The following is a 19,455-nucleotide window of genomic DNA, read 5'->3' as shown; positions in this document are numbered from 1 at the left end:
TTCTTCGTTCTTGGTTGAACCAGAGAGAAAGGGCAGTGGGGGAGGGGTTAACTTTGATGGCGGACTACCTCTTCGGGGATTCCAACGGCGATGGAGGGCAGGCGGATGCCGAGATGCTGAGAGATGGTGGAGTCAATGGCAGATTGGACTTTAATAGTCTCTTCAGCGAGCCGTCTGATGAAGGTATCTCTTAATCCTAAGGCACTTTCCACGTTCAGTTACTCTCAACGGTCGAGCCAGATGTACCCACTTTAAATCATGGCCCCCACCCCATCCCCTCCCTCCTCCACCACGTCGAGAACAGCACATCCGATCCTCCCTGACGAGTGCGACGACGCGGAGCCACTTCCACGCCGCTATCAGCATCATGGAAATTTCCTGAGCCGCAGCTGAACTACTCGGCAGAGCACGAGGGCGAAGGGAAGAAGAGGAACGGTTATCGATTGACGTCGGCTGCGGGCAGCACGGGCCGCGACGTTTCTGCGTAGATCATCGGCTCATTCACTAACTTGAAGCAGGATGCAACGTCCGAGACGGACGATTGAGACGACGTATGACTTGCTCTGCTTTTCTCGGGGCTCTTCCGATGAACGGAAGAGGGCTGCGAGGCCGCGCTGATTGTCGGCAAATTTTTCGGTGCAGTGGGATCATGGGAAAATATATTTAGGCCCGTCACTTCTGCCGCCGTCCCCGGCCGCCTACATAACCGTCACCCCGTCACCAACCTATCCGCCAATTGAAACTCGAACCGAAAAGGAAACACACAACGGGAACAAGGGACAACGCCGTCAACACCCGTCGCCATCACTAGACACGCGCCCGCGACCAAGATCAGACAGAAGACGACCGCCCAACACACCAGCACCGCCACCACCACCACCATCAACCCCGAGACGTATACCCAAACAAAACAAAAAACGACCATCCACCCATCCACCCACCCCACCAACCCACCCCACCAACACCATGGCCTCCTCCTCCTCAACCCCAACCCCCGCCCCCACCACCTCTACCCCAGCCCCCACCACCACGACCACAAAGTCCCCCCGCCCCCTCGAAAACAAACTCGCCATCATAACCGGCGCGTCGCGCGGCATCGGCGCCGCCGTCGCGCGGCTCCTCGCCGCCCGCGGCTGCTCGCTCGTCCTCAACCACGCGACGGAAGCGTCCGCGAAACTCGCGGCCGATCTGGCGGCGAAGCTGCGCGCCCGGCACGGCGTCGTCGCCGCGGCGGTGCGGGCGGATGTGGGGGAGGAAGGGGGGCCGGGGGAGATTGTGGAGGCGGCGAGGGGGGTGTGGGGGGAGATGAATGGTGGAGAGGGGGAGGGGGATGGTAAGGAAGGGGAGATGCGGATCGATGTGTTGGTGAACAATGCGGCGGTGCAGGCGAAGGCGTATCTGGGGGATATCAGGCCCGAGGAGTTTTGGCGCGTGTACAAGATCAATGTGCTGGGGACGGCGATGCTGACGCAGGCGGTGGTGCCGTATCTGCCGTGGGATCGGAGCGGGAGGATTGTGAACATGAGCAGTGTGGTGAACAGTAATGTGAGTTGTGGTGTCGGACTTGCGCCCTGACTTCTTTCTTTCCTTCCTCCGTCCCTCCCTCCTCCCCTGGTTTGTTTGGGTTAGATGAAAGAGAGAAAGGGGAGGAGTTTTTTTTCAAAACTGATGAGATTGCTGATTCTTTTCCCCTTCCCACCCACACAGGGCATGGCCGGCTACAGCATCTACGGCGGCACCAAGGGCGCCGTCGAGGCCATGACGCGCGTCTGGGCCACGGAGCTCGCCGAGCGCGCCACCGTCAACGCCGTCAACATCGGCCCCACCATGACCGACATGTACCAGGACATACCCGTCGAGGTGCTCGCCGACGTGCTCAAGTCGTGGTTCCCCACCGCCCCGCTGAGCGCCGTCCGCGACCACGACTCGGACCGCATGAAGTACTTTGCCGACGCCCTCGGCGGCCGCCCGGGGTATCCGGACGAGGTGGCGGGGATCGTCGCCATGCTGTGCTTGCCCGAGTCGGGGTGGACGACGGGCGGGTTGATCGGGGCGAACGGCGGGGGGAGGGTGAGCTATTAGGTGGTGGGGGAGAGAGTAGTAGGAGTAGTACTTCATTGCCGCTGGTCATGCTATTGTCCCGTTTCCCATTTGCTTCGCACCGCAGGGTTAACGTGTAAAGGGAGACGGTGAGCACCAAATTAGAGTTGAAATGATCGCATAGAGATTGTATTCATGCTATCTACTAGTCTTTTATAGACCTGGATGCTGATTATTGGCTTGTTTGCCTGTGTTCGGCTTGATTTTCCACCATCAGACGGGCTCCACGTGCTTAAGACGATGGATGGTGGCACGCTTGTCCTACATACTCACCTCTTCCAGTAATGCATCGAAGTCTTGGTGGGCGGAGAGACGCATCAAAGCGGGGCTCACCATTACAGAGGCGGCGCTGCCATTGCGAGAACCGCGCGTATGATCTTGCATCTAATTCTACGAGACACCACTCTGAGATCTTCACTCGTATCAGTCGTGCAGCAATGCTGAGCTAAACACGCACCAAAAAGCTCGTTAGGGCCATGCAATTTAGCTCTTTGATGCGATAGGACGTGACAAGTCACTTTACACCGACGTCCACGCATATGACTCAGCTACCTGAACAGGTTTCGATCGAGCGGCTATCCTGTGCGCACTGCGAAAGTCTGGTACCGAAACGTGCAACCCTTCTTGGGCAGCGCCATCTTACATGGTTCTGCTCGTAGATCTGGTGACGTTCCCGATTCGGTTAATGACAAGTAGTTGTGGTTGATGCTGAGAGATGTCCATCTCTTCTTGGAAGCGGCCAGTCATGCGTACTGATCTCGAAGACTCGGGCGATGCGTGTGGTCGAAGGGTCTGGCGAAATTTTTTTGCACAGGAACCCTTTATCAACAACGGAACGGCCGGTCGGTCAGAGAATTGCCGTCATCCGTCTTCCCCATCTTCCAGCAGTTCTTCCCGCGTACTCGGTGTTTCCGACAGGCCACAGCCACCAGCTTTTCCTTGATGTCGTAGGTCTCCTCGTCTTCCGAGCGCACTCAGCAAGCATGCAAAGGGTATCCACGAAGGTCCAGCGATGCTAGGGCGGTCTAACGAGTACTCAGTGGGACCGGGAAGAGCACGCGACTATGCCTTGAGACTGACGACACATGACCACAGAGCGCCCTTGGGTAATGAAACAATGGGATCCAGGGACTGAGCGAGTTTCCGGGATGCCTTCGCCGCCATCACGGCTTGGATCATGTTCCAGGATGCAGGATCCGTCGGGGCAAGGCGCCATCTAGCCAAAACCGAGGAGGGAAGGAAGCCATTCGCCAGGCAAACATCCGGGGGAGCTGGGGGTCGTTGGAGCTGGGGGTCGCGAAGTGTCTGGAAAAGCCAGGACAGCTGGGCGGGTATTTATCCAGCTGGCTTCGGAGTCCCACGATAGACTTCATGCCGAGACTTGATTGGACCTCGCGGGGGCAAGCTTACCGAGGTGGATTGCGGAATACGGCAAGAAGCCGGAATCTCGGTTCCAGCGGTCCCAGCGGTTTCTGGCCCCAGGAAACATGGTGAAGGCTTCTGGAAGGAGTTGGTTCGGGCAAAAATGACCCGGGGGCGGATAAATGGTGTCTGGTGCCAAGTCGACTCCACAGCCATCCAACGCCTCCTCCCCGGACGAATGGCCACGAGAGGGAGGAGGAGGCTGCGGAAGATCGACCTACCCAAGTCGACGGCGCACCGTTGCGGCTGGCTGCAAGTCATGCATGCTGCAGCCACGGTGCTCTCCCGCAAAAGCTTGTCTGTGCGGACCACATGTGCGCAGAGGAGATGCCGCTTGTGTTTTGGAACGAAAGCCTACGCAACGGCCACGGAAAAGACAGAAACGGACAGCAGGAGTGGTTGTGATTGGACCGAAGGCGTGTCTGGGCGGTCGACGCGACAGGGGACGAGGCAGCGATAAGGCATGCGGCAGTCTGAAACAAACTCAGCGTCTGGGCAGCACGTATGGGAAAGGGTGTTGAGGAAGGACAGAGGACCTGCGTGTCGCGTGCCACGAAGCTGGAAGGACCTCACGGGTTGCCGGCGGTTCCATGTTCGGCATTCGAGTCAGGCCTGCCCTTGCCCTGTCTGTGCTCACCTCCCCGACACCCCGGCCTGCGCCACCGGGGCCCCGTGCTTGCGACGTCGCGCTATTGCCGTAAGCCGACGGGCGCAGAGAAAAAATTTTCTCTTCTCTGTCGCGGCCGACACTGGGGATCCGCGATAGGGGCAGACGCGGGTGAGGACGAGGCGGGCTGCGCGCGCGACGGGTGAGGTCGCGATAGGCACAGCGCCGGAAGCGAGTGAACCCACCCTCCCCACGGGGGGACTCGACGAGTCCAGGCTGCAATCTGGAGGCAATCTGTGTGGGCATGCGGTCGCCGGGGCAAGATGCCGACATTCGGCCAACCACGGCCGGCGCCGCTGTTTCGGAGCTCGGAGATGGCATGCTTCTGCACCCGCACCTCCACCTCTCCCCATCCTCGCCTCCAGCATCCAGCTCCAGACCCCAGCCCGGGCCCACACTCCACGGCACTCTCCGCCCAGAATACAGTGGAGCAAGATCCTCCCCAGATCCCTCTCTCCGCCCGTCGCGACACCCGTCACACCGCGCTGCGCGCCGGCACCTGCACCCGGCACCTCGTCGTCGCCGTCGCAGGGCTGGGTAGCAGAGCCGCACCGGAACGCCGCACCAATCGCGCCATCCGCCGCCACTGACGCCGCTTCCAGAAGCCTTCCAGAATCCCGGCGCCGGGGGGCGCAGCGTCGGCTGACTGCGCGGGCGGCAAAAGAGCTGCCCCAGCTGCTCCAGCCCTCCGTGCTCTCGGGGAAACTGTGTCTGGGCGTTGGCGGAGCGGAGGCTTGTGTCGGCTGAACGAACTGCCTTGGGACTAACGCTCCCCTAGCTACTCGTTTCCAGGCACCCTCAAGCCAACCACGGCCACCTGCCCCCGGCCTGTCCGCCTGTCCGACTCGCTGGCGGCCCAACTGCCTGACCATACGCGCCCTCACCTTGCCTATCCCAGCCTGCAGCGTTGTCTGCCGGCACGGCTCATTGTCGGCCAGCATGCGCAAACAGTGCGCCCACTCCCCAGGCGGAGGCCCCAGGACTCCACGAACCCACTTCGCCGGCGTGGGCTGCCCACCTTTGCGGAGGCCCATGGCCCCATCAATCCTCCTCTGCCGATGCTCGGCCTAGCCCAGCATCCCTCGCGCTGCCCGACACCACCTGTCATGCCATCAGTATGCGCGTGGTGCCGAAGGAACTTGCCTTCTCACCACCCGTCTCAGCCACCTTGGCACGCCGTGCCTGTCTGTCGCCCGCTCTCTCGTGCCTGCAGTTGCCACGCTCTGCCCACGCTCTGCCCACGCGCGCCGCCCGCCTCCTCGACCCGTCTGCCAAGCCACCCGCCGAGCCTCCAAGCAGACCGAGGGCCTGGAGGCATTGCTCTAGCAGCGATGCGCTAAGGAGCACAGGCCTCCGCAGCGCGCCCTCCGAACCGCTTTCGCAAAGTCCCCGCGTCGTCACAAGGTCCGCATGGGCCCATGTCCTTGCCGCATCGCCTTACGGCCATTGCGGCTTTTGCTGACCTCAATGGCGCCGCCGCGCAATTCAACGCCAAGCGCCTCTGCTCCAGCTGCTTCGTCTCCACTCTCACGGGTCGCCATTCATAAAAGCCCACTTCCCCGGCTGTCTGCCATTTCCCTTCCCCACGCCCTCCAGTCTCCCTCGCCGATCATCACCCACACCAATCTTTGAGGAGCCCCAGAAAACCTACCGCCAGCCATGGGTTTCGCTCTCAAGAAGCCCGACGACGTCGCCGGCGCCGCATGGTACGCCCACACGCTGCCTCTCAACACCATGCCATCACTGACCCCTGTCACAGGCCCGCCATTCTCATTGGCCTGTTCGTGGCCTTCGGTGGTGTCCTCTACGGCTATGACACCGGTACCATCTCTGGTATCCTGGCCATGGACTACTTCAAGGAAGAGTTCTCGACCGTCTCGCCCCCGGCCATCACTGCCTCGCAAGAGTCTCTGATCGTCTCCATCCTGTCCGCCGGTACCTTCTTCGGCGCTCTCACTGCTTCTCCCGTCTCCGACATCCTCGGTCGTCGCTATGGTATCATGTTCTCCGCCATGGTCGTCTTCAACCTGGGAGTCATTCTCCAGACTGCCGCCACTGCGCAGCCCATGTTCATTGCCGGCCGTTTCTTCGCCGGTTTCGGTGTCGGTCTCATCTCTGCCATGAGTAGGTTCCTTCGAGATGCCTCCCCCGCTTCCAAGTGCTCACATACCCCGCAGTTCCCATGTACCAGTCCGAGACCTCCCCCAAGTGGATTCGTGGTACCGTTGTCGGTGCTTACCAGCTCGCCATCACCATTGGCCTCTTCCTTGCTGCCATCGTCAACAACAGTACCAAGCACCGCATGGACACTGGCTCATACCGCATCCCGATCGCCATCCAGTTCGCCTGGGCTCTGATCCTCTTCATTGGGTAAGTCGAAAACTTCCGACGGTTCGCCATGGCGCTAATATCGTCTAGTCTCATCTTCCTCCCCGAAACCCCTCGCTTCCTCGTCAAGCAGGACAAGCACGAGCAAGCCACCGCCTCGCTTGCCCAGCTGCGCCGCCTTCCTCAGGACCACCCGGCCGTTGTCGAGGAGCTTGCTGAGATCGTCGCCAACCACCACTACGAAATGAGCGTCGGCACTGCCAGCTACCTCGAGTGCTTCAAGGGCACTCTTGGCAAGCGTCTCATGACCGGTTGCTTCCTCCAGGCTCTGCAGCAGCTTACCGGTGTCAACTTCATCGTAAGGGCTACCCCACAATCACGGACCGAGTTTCCATTGGCTAACCCCCTCCCCAGTTCTACTACGGTACCCAGTACTTCCAGAACGCCGGTTTCCAGAACCCCTTCGTCATCTCCGTCATCACCAACTCGGTCAACGTCGTCTCCACCTTCCCCGGTCTCTACCTCGTCGAGAAGATGGGTCGCCGCAACCTGCTGCTCATGGGCGCCATCGGCATGTGCGTCTGCCAATACATTGTTGCCATTACCGGTACTGTGGCCGGCACCTCGGACTTGGCTGCGCAGCGTGCTGCCATCGCCTTCGTCTGCATCTACATCTTCTTCTTCGCCTCGTCCTGGGGTCCCGTCGCATGGGTCGTCACCGGCGAGCTGTTCCCGCTCAAGGTCCGCGCCAAGTGCTTGTCCATGACCACGGCGTCCAACTGGCTCCTCAACTGGGCCATCGCGTACGCGACCCCGTACATGGTCGACGAGGAGCACGCCAACCTCCAGAGCAAGGTCTTCTTCGTCTGGGGCAGCTTCTGCTTCGTCTGCATCGCCTTCGTGTGGTTCCTCATCTACGAGACCAAGGGCCTGTCGCTCGAGCAGGTCGACGAGCTGTACCAGACTGTCAACAAGGCGTGGCAGAGCCAGGGCTTCCGCCCGCAGATCTCGTTCCAGGACGTCGACGACGTCGCCGACGGCCGCAAGATGTCGCTGCACGCCGCGGCGGACCTGGCCGCCAGCAAGAAGACCGTCAACATGGCGGAGAAGGCATAGGTGGAGTCGGACTGACTCGGTGTTTGTTGCTCTTTCCAATCCTCAGGATGTTGGAGACGAGTCGAGTGTTGCCACGGTGTTCCTGTTCTTTCCTTTCCTAGTTCATATCACTACTTGTAATGAGGCGACGCAAGCCATCTACGAGATACGCTGTTACGCACGCTTAGTATAGCGAGACCAAAAGCTTAAATATATAACATAGTCGAATATACCCCGTTTATAACTGAAAGTCCCTACCTCGCATGTGCATCTTTTATTATCTTGACTTGTAAAAGAATCGAGTCCATACGAATATTACACCTTACTTACGGGTAGTCGAATCACATGTCCGGATACATGTATGCAGTCTTGAAACTTATGTTTGTGTCAAAATATTTGCTTCGGCTACCCTTTGTAGAAGGCCCGCTCGATTCCAGGTCAAATTTTGTCCATTTCTTTCTTTCTTTCGTGGCATTCTCTTGTCTTTTCCTCTTGTACATATCCACCGATGCAAACCTGCCTCGCCATCCGTGGGTTAGACCGAACCCCATAGACTGATTCAGCTCTACCGTGCCGTATGACTCACTCCGTCTCCCGTCCGTCCTTTAGGCGCACAATCAAATTCCGCGATATACCTCGTGTTGTTAAGTATGTATGTATGTACGTACGTACGTACAATCGACACCCGCTCACCTCGCTAGCCCTCTGCCCATCCATCCATCCATCTATCTGCCCAGCGACCTCAGCCCAGCCAGCACACATGCCTACTCACTCACCTACCTACCAGCTGGCCTCTACACGCTCAACAGTTCCTGCCTGTGACGCAATGGCAGATGGGGTGTTTTTTTTTTTTCCTTTCTCTTTTCTCCATGCAGGTATCTATCTTCACAGCTGACGCGTCGTACACGGCTCAGACCAAGTATCCAACTACCCAGAACGTTTACTGGAGACAGGTCTGGGTTCCGGATCGGATCGGATCGCTGTGTATCAAGGGTCTCCCCCTGTCCCACGTGTCTTTCCACAAGAGTTCGAGAGGCACGCAAAAATCAACCGCTAGACGCGGATACAAGGTGCATAGGCCGTTGGTTAGTTGACACAGCTGTATGTAGCATCAGTCACGGTAAATGTGAAATTCTTCAGACCGGGGGAATATCCAAGCCTGGGATGTAAAAACAAAGCCGAGGTTTATTTATGCCGACTCTTGTTCGGCCCGTGAGTAGGGTAGTCAAGAATGCAAATCTCGCGAACGCCGATGTATGTGTATCTTGAAGTGCCGACCCCCTCCCGACCAAATCTGATGGTGATGGGGCAAACCTACTTCATAATATACTCGCTGCTCGCCCAAACCAACTCTAAACCCTTCCCACCCTCTTTCTCCAATTCATAGAGCACCCACCGCTTCATCACCACGACATCAAACACCGGACGGGTCCATCCGGCCCCCGATCCCAATCCCATCCCCCATGCCTACGGAAGGACGGCACGACTGCATCATCATCGTCGCGCTACTCTTCTTCTTCTTCTCGTCGTCGTTTAGGAGGGAATGATGGTGGTGGTTATGGCAGGCAGCGCGGCGTGGGAATGGTTGTGCGTGTTGAAGGAGGAGGAGGAGTGGCGGAGTGGAGTGTCGGGGCGGAGGTAAAGTTGTTGCCGGAACTGGGGCGGTCGGCGATATTGGCGATGTGGGAGAAGGGAGATGGTGGTGAGTGGAAGCTTATGGCGATAATGCCTTGGTCTTTTTTTTTCGGTAGTGGATATGGTGGGTTTATTCGGTGCTACTATCGGTGTTAGTAGACGTGTTATGAGAAACTCAGAGCGATATGGGAGTCGCGGTCGTGGGCTATGAGGATGATTTGGGGTGGTAAAGAGGGGGGTTGAGGGACGAGGGTGGTGGAGATGGACGGGTCGATGGGTGGGTTTTGTCGTGAGGTGGGGCCGCCGTGGCCGGGGATGGTCCGGGATGAGGGGGAGTAGGCGGTGTCAGATGCAGCTCGTTTGCGGGTAGCGGTGGAGAAGGATGAGGAGAGGGCGTTGCTCCAACGAAGGCAGTGGCAGGCGGCGCAGGTACAGGTCGTCTTCGTCCAATTCGTCCGAAAGGCTCAATCACTGAGACGGATGTGTTTGTCTACAGGCATTTTCGGATAGCTTTGTCGTTGTTGGCACCAGGAACGGAGAGAGCAGCGGGGAGAGGCATGACGCCATAAGCTTGGATTGGGCAGAGTTGCCAAGTGGGGTCGGGCGTCGGTCGCGGAAATGGAGCCGGGGCCCTAGCGTCCCTTCCATCACGAGTGTTTCTTCGGCATTCCATAGGGTGGCATCTCCATGCCTCGCCCAGAGCTTCTGTTCCTGCCAGATTCTTATCCTCCCCCAACGCCACATTGTTCCCTGACACAGAGATGCAGTCGTGCATCAGCCGGAGGCCGGAGGGACCGTCAGACCGGAACCGACAATTGATCACAGATGGGATTGTGGTGTTCAGCTGTCCGCGTTCGCTCTTTCCTCGATCGTCGGGGTAGCTCGTAGCTCGCCAAGGTTGGCCGGCCCTAGTCCACCCAGGTCAGAGACGACGAATGAGCCGATGGCGACCGAAAGACACACCTTCCTAGCTGTTGGGGAATCGCATGTGCGAAGTCGCAGTGCATGCTGTCCGGTCACACCGTGACGCACCTCTGTTCGCTTGACAATGCAAGCTTGCCCCTGCGTCACATCGCAGCTTCGCCTTGTCCGGCAGCAGCTTCCGCGCCGAACAGAGAAGCAGTGTTTGAGATGAGAGATGAGAGCAGGACCGGTGTTTGCTCCGCGTCGCAGCTGCAGCTCCGGATTGCAGCTGTAGCTACCTTGCTGGTATAGCTGCTCCACTGCCCAGTCGGCTCTGTGGCTCTGCGAGATCGGACATCTGCTCCACGTCAGTGACAGCGAAACGCAGACCCACCTTCTTCATGCTCTCGCGCATATATCGCTCTCGCGTGGGTCAATGGCCGGCAATGGTGGTGGCTTTGAAGCTGTCGACTTGGTGCGGCCTGCTTGCAGCTCGGCGGCCACGCTCGCGGCCACGCTCGCGGCGGGCAGCTCGGCCAGCTTTGACTCATTCCACACGAAGCATCACGCCGAGGCTCGAGCGGTATTTGGTCTCGTGGCCGCTGCGGCAATTGAGGCATTGAGGCAATAATTGAGGCTCGGATGGGCGTAGCAGCGGTCAGCGCCGTGCGTCTGGAGTCGTCTCGCGATCTCCTGACGGTTCGTGGATGGCCCCACCCCCGCAGGCCGATCGCGCCGCTGGCTGGCCGCTGACTGGCCGCTGACTGGCTGGCGCCATCACACCACAAGCTCACCACCCGCGCCATGCCTCCGCCATGCTCCTCCCCATTCGTCATCCCACAGCGCCCGCCGCGATCCAGCCAATCCCTTGCCTGCGCCGTATTGCGTCACGCGACAGCGCCCGTTTGCAGCTGGCTGCCGCTCTGCTGCTGGGCCGGGCGCATCCCCGTGCCCGCCCCCAAGGGGTTTCCCGCGTTTCCTTCTTTGTCTGGAGCAGCCAGCTTCCCCGCATTTTGCGACACTGCCCGCGACGTGCCATGCCACGCCACCCTCGCCGGTCCCCTACCTCGCCAGCCCTCGCATGTCCTGATCCAGGCATGATCCTGCTCGCCGCTGCTTAATCGCGCACCGCACCCCGGAATGTGCTGCACAGCTGAGAGCTACCGCAGCTACCCCTCTCGAGAATCGGCCCTTAACGCTTCGCGACGCCTATATAGCTGCTGCCCGCCTGCTTGCCCCTCTGCTTCCTTTCTTTCATCATCGCATCGTGTGATCCCAGCCATTGAACCAGCAATCAATCACTCTCCATCGTTTCCTTGTCATCAAGGAATCGACCCAGCGCCCTGTAACCAACCCCACCAACCAATTCCACCATCACCACCACCGGACAGTCGTCCTCCACCACCTTTTCCCCCATCTTAACCAACCCCACCAACCGGCAAGATGAGTGTCATGGCTTCCGCGGCGCCCGCCCACCAGCAGGCTACCGCTCCCCACTGCGCACTGCTCCCCCGTCCCTACGTAAGCTGACTCCACCCTCCCCTCCTCCCATTGCAACCACTGACCCGCGCCTCAGCCCACCCACACCTTCGCCGTCGGTGACCTCCTCACCGACCTCCGCCATCCCACCACCACCACCCTCCGCACCGAGGCTCTCAGCACCAAGGACTACGACGACACGCGCCTGACGGCCTACTACAAGGACGTCGCCTCCATCTCGCCCGCGACGGGCAACTTCACGCGCTCTCTCGGCGGCGAGCTGCTGATCAAGAAGCCGAAGCGCGCCCACACGCGCTTCTGCAGCATCTCGGCCGAGAAGGCCTCCGTCCGCGCGCTCAAGGACCCCTTCAACGCCTTCGAGAAGAGCGTCAAGGCCCCCGACGCCGCCGGCTGGCTGCTGCGCGCCGCCAACGCCCACTCGCCGCTGTACTGGGTCGCCGCCGTGCGCGAGCTGACCAACGCGAGCTACGCCCACGCCGCCGCCGCCGACGCCGGCAACGGCCTGCTCACCGTCCGCCGCACCAGCTTCTCCGAGCAGCAGCACGCGCAGGACGCCGAGGAGGACGAGAACGGCGACGTCGACGGCGATGCCATGCGCGCCAAGATGGGCGGCTTCCGCCGCCGCGACTCGGCCTTCGAGGAGCCCACGCGCACCAAGACGGACGTGCTCGGCGCCGAGATCCGCGAGTGCAGGGTCAAGGTCATCAAGGACATGGCCGGCTCGCCCACGAGCCCCCACGAGCGCCGCGCCAGCATGCCCAAGTGGCGCTGGACCTACGTCGCTGTCAAGAACGAGAATGGCGAGGAGGTGCAGCTGGCCGTCGGACTCGGCGCCCCGCTCGACCAGGAGGAGGTTGCCGACCTCTGGGAGGAGGGCGATCTCGACGAGGAAGAGGAAGAGGAAGATGATGATTGAATGATATACCACAAAGCGACACGAATGCGAGGCGTTGGGAAACTGGGATCCAATCGGCGTTGTTTATTTTCTTAACTCACCGGAACGTCCCAACGGCGTCTCTCTGTACAACTTCTTGCCACTACTACCGACTTCAACCCCCAGAAATACCTATCTGCGGCGTCCTGTATTATCTTTTTTTCTTTCAGCTCTCAAGTGTAGGGAGGAAGGTGGATGGCGGCGTTTTGCACTTTTTTCTCTTTTCCAAACTATTTTGAAGATCGTTTCGGCGAGACTTCTGCAAATCCTGTGTAAATATCTACAAACAAATCAGCCGGCTTTTTTGATCATACAATCAACGCTCTTCCAAAGAAACCCTCCTCTCTGTGATGGCTCCCTTCTCTTATTAGTTGAAACGATGGGGTTCGCAGTTGATATATAAACTTTCCCCATCCTTATCGCTTAGAAAATCGCCAACCAGCGCACGCGAATACTCCTCGAGCGTGCTGTGGTTTTTTCTCGATATAAACACGCGTTAGATCTAACTTTATATAGAGAGGCTTCACGTTTCCAAGGTTCGAAATAGTCGATACTTTACTAGGCTATTATATTGGACTTCTATTTCTATTGGAGATTAGCGGAGGCCTCTGCGATAACCATGCGTCGGCCGTAAAATCGGCCGCATCTAAGGCTAGAAGTTTTATTCGTATGTTTATAAGTATCTATCGTATAAAATCTAAACGAGTCCTAGTTAACTATCCATATTTGCTAAACACCGGAAGCATGGTATATGCCTAATATTAGGGCTATATAAATAAGCATAGAGATCCTTTAACATCCCGCCGAGCGATGTATGAGGTGTTCCCACATAAAATTCCGCTATTGCGTAAAAATAGCCATTGGGAAATGGCAGATCCCACAAAGTATACGATACCATCATTATGGTAATGGTACTACCACACCGCTATAGGGATACCGTACCGTGATTTCGACTTCCGCATGACCCTATCAGTGCATTCCCCTGAATGACAACGGTGGCGCCATGGATCGTGGGTATTCCGCGAGGTTCCATGGGTCCTCTGTACCCTAGTGTGATGCGACGTGCTGTCAGTAGTCATCAACAGGCTTGTCTTATTTCCCTATTCAGCCAGCTCTAACGAAATCCAAGAAGGGCCAGATCTCTGTCCAATCCCCTTCCAGTTTATTGCGGGTGATCCTACCTCCCGGCACTTTGCATCGATCATTCACAAGCTTCTGGCCGGATCAAGCAACAGAGCTGTCTGTCTACAGGCCCACAATCCTCGCACATGACTCCGTGCAGAGCCCCGGGAAAAGGAATCCAGCTCCATTAAATGCAAACAGAATGATATTGACAACAAGGAAAGGTACCGACAAAAAGCGGCACGACCCGCATCTCACGCCCGCACGCCCGCCCGCCCGCCCGCCCGCCGGTGGACGCACCCCCCCAAACAAACACGTGTACGCAGATGATTTGTCACCTACCTACCTCCACCATACATACATGTTGCGTGCATTATTGTTGGGCGGCGGCTAAAGCACACAGCCTATAGCGCCGATCCGATCCGCCTTCTTCTGATTCGCCCCCCGCTGCATCTCACCCCCTCCCTCCCTCCGCATGTGTCAGAACAGAACAGAACAGAACACCCAAAAGCGATGTCTTACACACAGGAAGCTCGAAGCTCCCCTGGTCCGGAAAGAGTGGTTAATTAGAAGCGGGGGGAGGTGGACAATACATCCTGCTTGTATGCACCTTGCAAGGTTAACTGGAAATCCTTTTGTTGTTGGACGCCCGGAGCCACGTTGGCAGGCAGGCAGGCAGGCGGCAGATTGCTGCGCGTCGGGTGGGTGGGTTCGTTCGTTTGCCCTGAGGACCGAGCGCGGAAACGAGTGCACACTGCACGTTGCTTGATCCCGGCCGGCTTCAGCACCCGCGGTGACTGAGTACGCAAGCAGTGAACTGTCCCATTCGGGTACCCTGTCTATGAAACAGTGAGGGGAAAAAAAGACTGAATGGGCAAGACAGATATGGACGGAAAAGGTCTTGATATAACGAAAGTCGTGGGAAAGCAACGTCAAATTGTTCTCATCCTTCAATTACTCAACATCGATCTCGCAAAAAGTTTGTAATTCGAGTCTGTTGCCTACGGTGACATGTCAAAGGCAAGCGAAGCACAAACGAAAAGAAGAAGAACCAAATTACTCATGAGTTTGAAGCAAAACCGATATGTTCCCGGATCGCCTACACAAGCCTATTTACTCCGGAGCCGAGAGAAAGAGTTGAAAGAGAATGAAGAAGACCGAACAGACCGAAGTGCCTATACCGAACCGAAAAAGCCAGATTTGTAAAGAGAACGTCCCAGGCTTCGCTTCGTACCGAAAAAGAGACGCTCGCATGATGAGAAACAGGAAAGTAGAAAGAAAAATAAACCAGGCCATTCTTTCGCCAATCCGCCCCGTTCTCTCAGAAGCTACTGTGTATCGATGAATGTTGGTTTGAGGGGTATGTAACGCCATTCTTGATGCCCGCGTTCCACTTTGCCTGCTTTCCAATCCTGTTTGCACCGCTGTGTGTTTGTGCCCGAGTGTCGTATGTAAAGCCCGTCCCATGTATCCGTTCAAACTCCGGCCAGATCACGGCCAAGGTGCCCCGTTGCCGCACTTCACGTAAGGTCAATAAATCTTTCTCGCATCCGCGCGTTCGATCCGAAACCGTCGAGCCCGCCTAGTTGCCGAAGTAAAGCTTCATGGCGCTGAGGACCCTCCTCCTGCACACCGGGCAGTTGTCCACCCTGCGCGCGCAGCTCAGACACGCGACGACGTGTCCGCAGTCGTAGAAGGCGGCGTCCGCCCCGTCTTCCCAGCAGATGCGGCAGAGACGCTCGATTTCCTGCGCGTTCTTCCAATGCGTGACGCCCTCGCCGAACTTCTTGCCTGCCTTCCAGCCGCCGAGGTACGAGTTTCCGGTTTCGGCTTCGATGAAGCTGCCACGGCCTTCTGGTAGATTGTCCACCCATTCACCCTCGTAAACGTCGCCGTTGGGATACGTGAGACGCCCGTTGCCGTGACGCTGTCCGAGACGGTAGGAGCCGACGTACTCGCTTCCATCAAAGTAGAGATGGCAGCCGGATCCGTGCGGGCGCCCGCGCACGAGCACCCCCATGTAATGCTCCGAGCTGAAGTAGTCCATGGTGAAGTGGCCCGTCAGCGGAGTGGTAGATGTGACGAAGCGGGCAGCTGTTGCGTGCTGGACGTAATCGACAGGGTCCGAGAACAGGGCGCGGCTTGCGAGCGCAGACCTCTGTTCAGAGCTGAGACGTGCTTGTGCGATGAGGATGGCAGTGCTGTGAATGCCGGCCTGATTGAAAGATACGCCTCCACGTTGGAGCCTGGTAACGACTGTGGGTGCTTCTTCCTCAAACAGGTCAAATGGAACGTCGCGTGGCCAGTCCAGAGCATCGAGAACTGAATGGTCAATTCGGTCACTCTTTTTGGCCACCACCGTCTTGTGCGCTCTCAATGTCTGAGACTCTGGCTCGAACTCCTTCAAGAAGTAATAGATCTCTTCGTGGGAAGCAGTGAGGTTGTGGGTTATCGGAGGAGGTACGGCGAAGTCGAAAGGAGGAATGTTTGGATTCGTTATCACAACCACGTTGTCCATAGACTGAAGAGGCGGGGTGATGAAGTCGGCAGACATTGGCGGAGGTGGTGGCGGAGGCATGGCGTGCACAGCCTCAATGTTGTTGGCCATCTCAGTGTCGCTACCGTCAGCTACTGAGGTATGGGGTGGCCGAGGAATGGCGAAGGCTGGATCGCCGGTGACGTCCACGGCGTGTTGGCGAGCAGCCTGAGCAGCAAGTCCTTCGGTAATCACAAGGTCCATCTGTTCATCCGGGTGATTGCCGTTTTCCTCTGCATCATTCATCGGAGAATCTTCGCTATGCGGGACACCCGCAATTCCGGACTCGGGAACCTCGCTGACCGAGGTAGTTGGCTTGGGCAGCTCAGGCAGATCCGCGAAGTCCAACACATGTACCCATATCCTGCGCTCCGGCCGATGCTCTGCTGCAGTCTTAAGCGTCCAGGTCGGTGACTGATCCGGATCATCGCGAGGGTCCTCGATCGTGCTGCTGCTTCGCATTGTCGGTCGATGGGACGTGCCGTTCGGGTGGTCGAGGAACCAGAATTTGACTTGACGGGGATCCTTGGCTTGGAATTGCTGCGCTAGGAGTTTTCTGACTTCCCTTGCAGATGCAGAGGCAGGGAGCTTGACATTGGTGCGATAAGGAGAGGTTTCCCACTTGCGGTCCGAGGGATCCATGGTACCGGGCCCCTCGTGCTGAGTGAAAGCGGCAGAGTCAAAGACCTGGTAGTCCAAAGTCTCCTCCGTTGTCTCAAAAACTGATTGCTTGCGACCGCAAGGGGAGCGGTTCTTCAACCATTGAGGTACCTCCCATTTTGGCTCATCTTTGCTGAATTGTTTCGGAACAACGTCTTGACGGACGTACATGACAATATAGGCCACAGCCGACTTTTCTGTGCCACCACCCTCATGCGCCTCGATTGCTTGCCTTCTAGTTAAACAAACCACGCGGTTCTCTTCCTTGCCGTCGTAGTACGCGTACCATTTGCCTCCAGGACCTTTGGGCCGAACGACTGAATAGTACGATCCGGACTGGAGGCTGTCTCTGTGGACAATGAATCCATAGAGGATGTAGGCTGTCTTGTGGATGGTGACCTTCTCCAGCAACTTCACCTTGTCTGCCCTCTTCCGCATAGAATGGGCTTCCCGGTTGAACTCCTGTCGCTCCAACTCCACATGCAGAACTTCCGGTAGGGGAGCCCCTGGCTGGACCAGGTTGACCGACTTGTCGATCGCAGCCTGCATGTCTGCGCAACCCGTGACCGGCGCGCGATATGTTGGCATGTTCATCATGCGATCTCTCTCTGGTCCGAACAGGTCCTTCAGCTTGTCCCTGGACGGTGTGTCCGCCAATTCGTACTCAATCTTCGCCCGCAGAATCTCCCAGATCTCGATAACGTCCAGCTTGCTCAGAGAAGAATCAGTACCGTACCACTCCAGCGCATCTGCGACATCGTCCAAATCTACTGGGCCTGATCCAGGGAGAACATCGGTCCGTAGCTTGTAGATTGTTCGTTGGAGAGCAGACAGAAGCGGCTTTGGCTTTGCTCTGGCTTCTTTGGTGGGATCGGCCAGCTCGAGCTCGTAGAGGAATTTCCGGAAGGGCTTCAGCAGCATCCATGAGGAAACTGCGGCAATCAAGCTACCGCCATGTGATTCGTACTCCGAATCCGCCAGCCCCTGCAGACCCGTCATGGCAAAGCTGTCCCATCTGTTCTCACGGCTGTGATGCTCCCACAAGCACTCGGTGGGATCATTGATGATCCGAATATGAGCAGTGAGCACCAGCTTATCGTTTCGAAGCAACGCCTGGCGCTGACCCCGTTGTCGATAATGAATTTCAAAGTAGGGGCCCGCAAAGCGAGTCCAGCCCCAATCTGGCGAATCCGGGCAGAATCTGTGTGAGCATTGTCGGAAATAGTTTGTTCGTGGCTCGGCAGGGTTGTAGAGCACAACGGAGACTTGCGCCGCGACACTTCGCCGTTTGAGGACCGGTTCTTCGGTGAGCAGAGGAAGGGGCCCTTGCCGATATTCCGTGGACGGAGCTGCTGTAGAAGATGGGCGGGGCTTGGCGTGCAGGTTGGGGGTCTCGGAATTGACTCCAAGTGCTCTTTCAGGTGCGGATGCATCATTCTGGTTCTCTTTTCGTGCCACGGATAAGCATTCAACATACACGCTCAAGAAATCCGAGTCATTTCCTCGAGGGTAAAACTTGATTTGCCAATCGTAGCCTCCGACGTTCACCACGGGCGACTTCATGAGAAGCTCCCGGTTAGGGTTTTCCCGTGTGCCGTTGTAGTTCGAGATGGTCCAATCCACTCTTCCCGTTGGCCCAGGAGTGTACTCAGGGTCGTCGAGGTCTTGGAAGGTTCTCCGTTGCCAGTACTCATCTACGATTATCCTCTTCAGCATGCTGAACCAGAGACTGTGAGTTGAAGGAACTTACCATCCAGCGCACTATGCTCACCCATAGCCTCGATCTCTCTAAGCTCCTCCTCGTTTGGCACCGATGTGTCCTCCTTGAGCTCCCTCCACGGAGGAAGCACATCCTCTTCGTCATCTGAGGTCTCTTCGTGTTCGCCAGCTGCACCTCCAGCACGGGGAGAACCAGGTGTAGACTGCGGGGGAACGACAGCAGGCGGAGGCGGTGGCGGTGGCACTAGAGGATGCTCATTGGGGTCTCCGGCGCTATCAATAGAGCTACCGCGCGAGTTGACGCGGGTGAGGGCATCCCCGATCGTCGGGATTGGATGCTCGTTTGCGGGTGCCGACGATGGAGGCGCAGGAGGGCTGCCGAGAAAGTCAAGAGATAGAGGCGGAGCGTTGGGACGGCCAAAAGTAAAGCTTCCAGGCGCGTCGGGAGATGTGTCCATGGCGTCTTGCTCCTCACGCAGTGCCATGGCAGGCCCGCTGGGAGGGGGAGCCGGGTCCAAAGGCGCACCAGACCGGATCAGGTGTGCAGGCAGCTCCTCGGAGCCGTCTGTGTCATCCATGTCCGAATCCTCGCTCTCACTCTGATCGACCGTCGGCGCAGGCGGGTGCGGGTTGTTCTGGCTCAGGCCGGGGTCGTCGGGGAAGAGCGGTGGGTGAGCGCGCGGGCTGGTCGGGCTCTGGGATGCAGTCTGAGGGAAGGAGGCGAAGGAAGGCGGTGTCGGCGAGCGCTGGCCGAAGAGCAGAGGCGGAGGATCAACGTTGGCGGAGCTTGTTGTAACGCTCATGGTGGTGGAGTCAGGGCGGCGCAGGAGCGAG

The 19,455-nt window shown here is 58.0% G+C and overlaps 4 protein-coding genes across 4 annotated transcripts; 3 read left to right on the top strand and 1 right to left on the bottom strand.

Annotated features, from left to right (window-relative positions):
• Positions 1–966: 966 nt before the first annotated feature.
• On the top strand, positions 967–2,082 carry BKCO1_10300013 (nad-binding protein; the record flags this gene model as incomplete). Its single annotated transcript, XM_020270162.1, has 2 exons — positions 967–1,545; positions 1,708–2,082. The coding sequence occupies 2 exons, from the start codon at positions 967–969 to the stop codon at positions 2,080–2,082; spliced, it is 954 nt and encodes a 317-aa protein (XP_020125174.1).
• A 3,766-nt stretch (positions 2,083–5,848) lies between these two features.
• Positions 5,849–7,633, top strand: BKCO1_10300012 (high affinity glucose transporter rgt2; the record flags this gene model as incomplete). The annotated part of the gene is made up of 5 exons (XM_020270161.1): positions 5,849–5,895; positions 5,949–6,313; positions 6,367–6,559; positions 6,608–6,875; positions 6,932–7,633. The coding sequence occupies 5 exons, from the start codon at positions 5,849–5,851 to the stop codon at positions 7,631–7,633; spliced, it is 1,575 nt and encodes a 524-aa protein (XP_020125175.1).
• Positions 7,634–11,593: 3,960 nt separating this feature from the next.
• Positions 11,594–12,566, top strand: BKCO1_10300011 (uncharacterized protein; the record flags this gene model as incomplete). Its single annotated transcript, XM_020270160.1, has 2 exons — positions 11,594–11,671; positions 11,727–12,566. 2 exons carry the CDS (start codon positions 11,594–11,596, stop codon positions 12,564–12,566), a joined length of 918 nt encoding a protein of 305 aa, XP_020125172.1.
• A 2,722-nt stretch (positions 12,567–15,288) lies between these two features.
• Positions 15,289–19,424, bottom strand: BKCO1_10300010 (math and uch domain protein; the record flags this gene model as incomplete). The annotated part of the gene is made up of 2 exons (XM_020270159.1): positions 15,289–18,596; positions 18,653–19,424. 2 exons carry the CDS (start codon positions 19,422–19,424, stop codon positions 15,289–15,291), a joined length of 4,080 nt encoding a protein of 1,359 aa, XP_020125173.1.
• Positions 19,425–19,455: the final 31 nt, after the last annotated feature.

Source organism: Diplodia corticola, assembly GCF_001883845.1.
Source record: "Diplodia corticola strain CBS 112549 chromosome Unknown scaffold103, whole genome shotgun sequence".
Classification (NCBI taxonomy): domain Eukaryota; kingdom Fungi; phylum Ascomycota; class Dothideomycetes; order Botryosphaeriales; family Botryosphaeriaceae; genus Diplodia; species Diplodia corticola.
The sequence above is the reverse complement of the archived record's forward strand: the minus strand, read 5'-3'. Positions and strand labels throughout refer to the sequence as shown.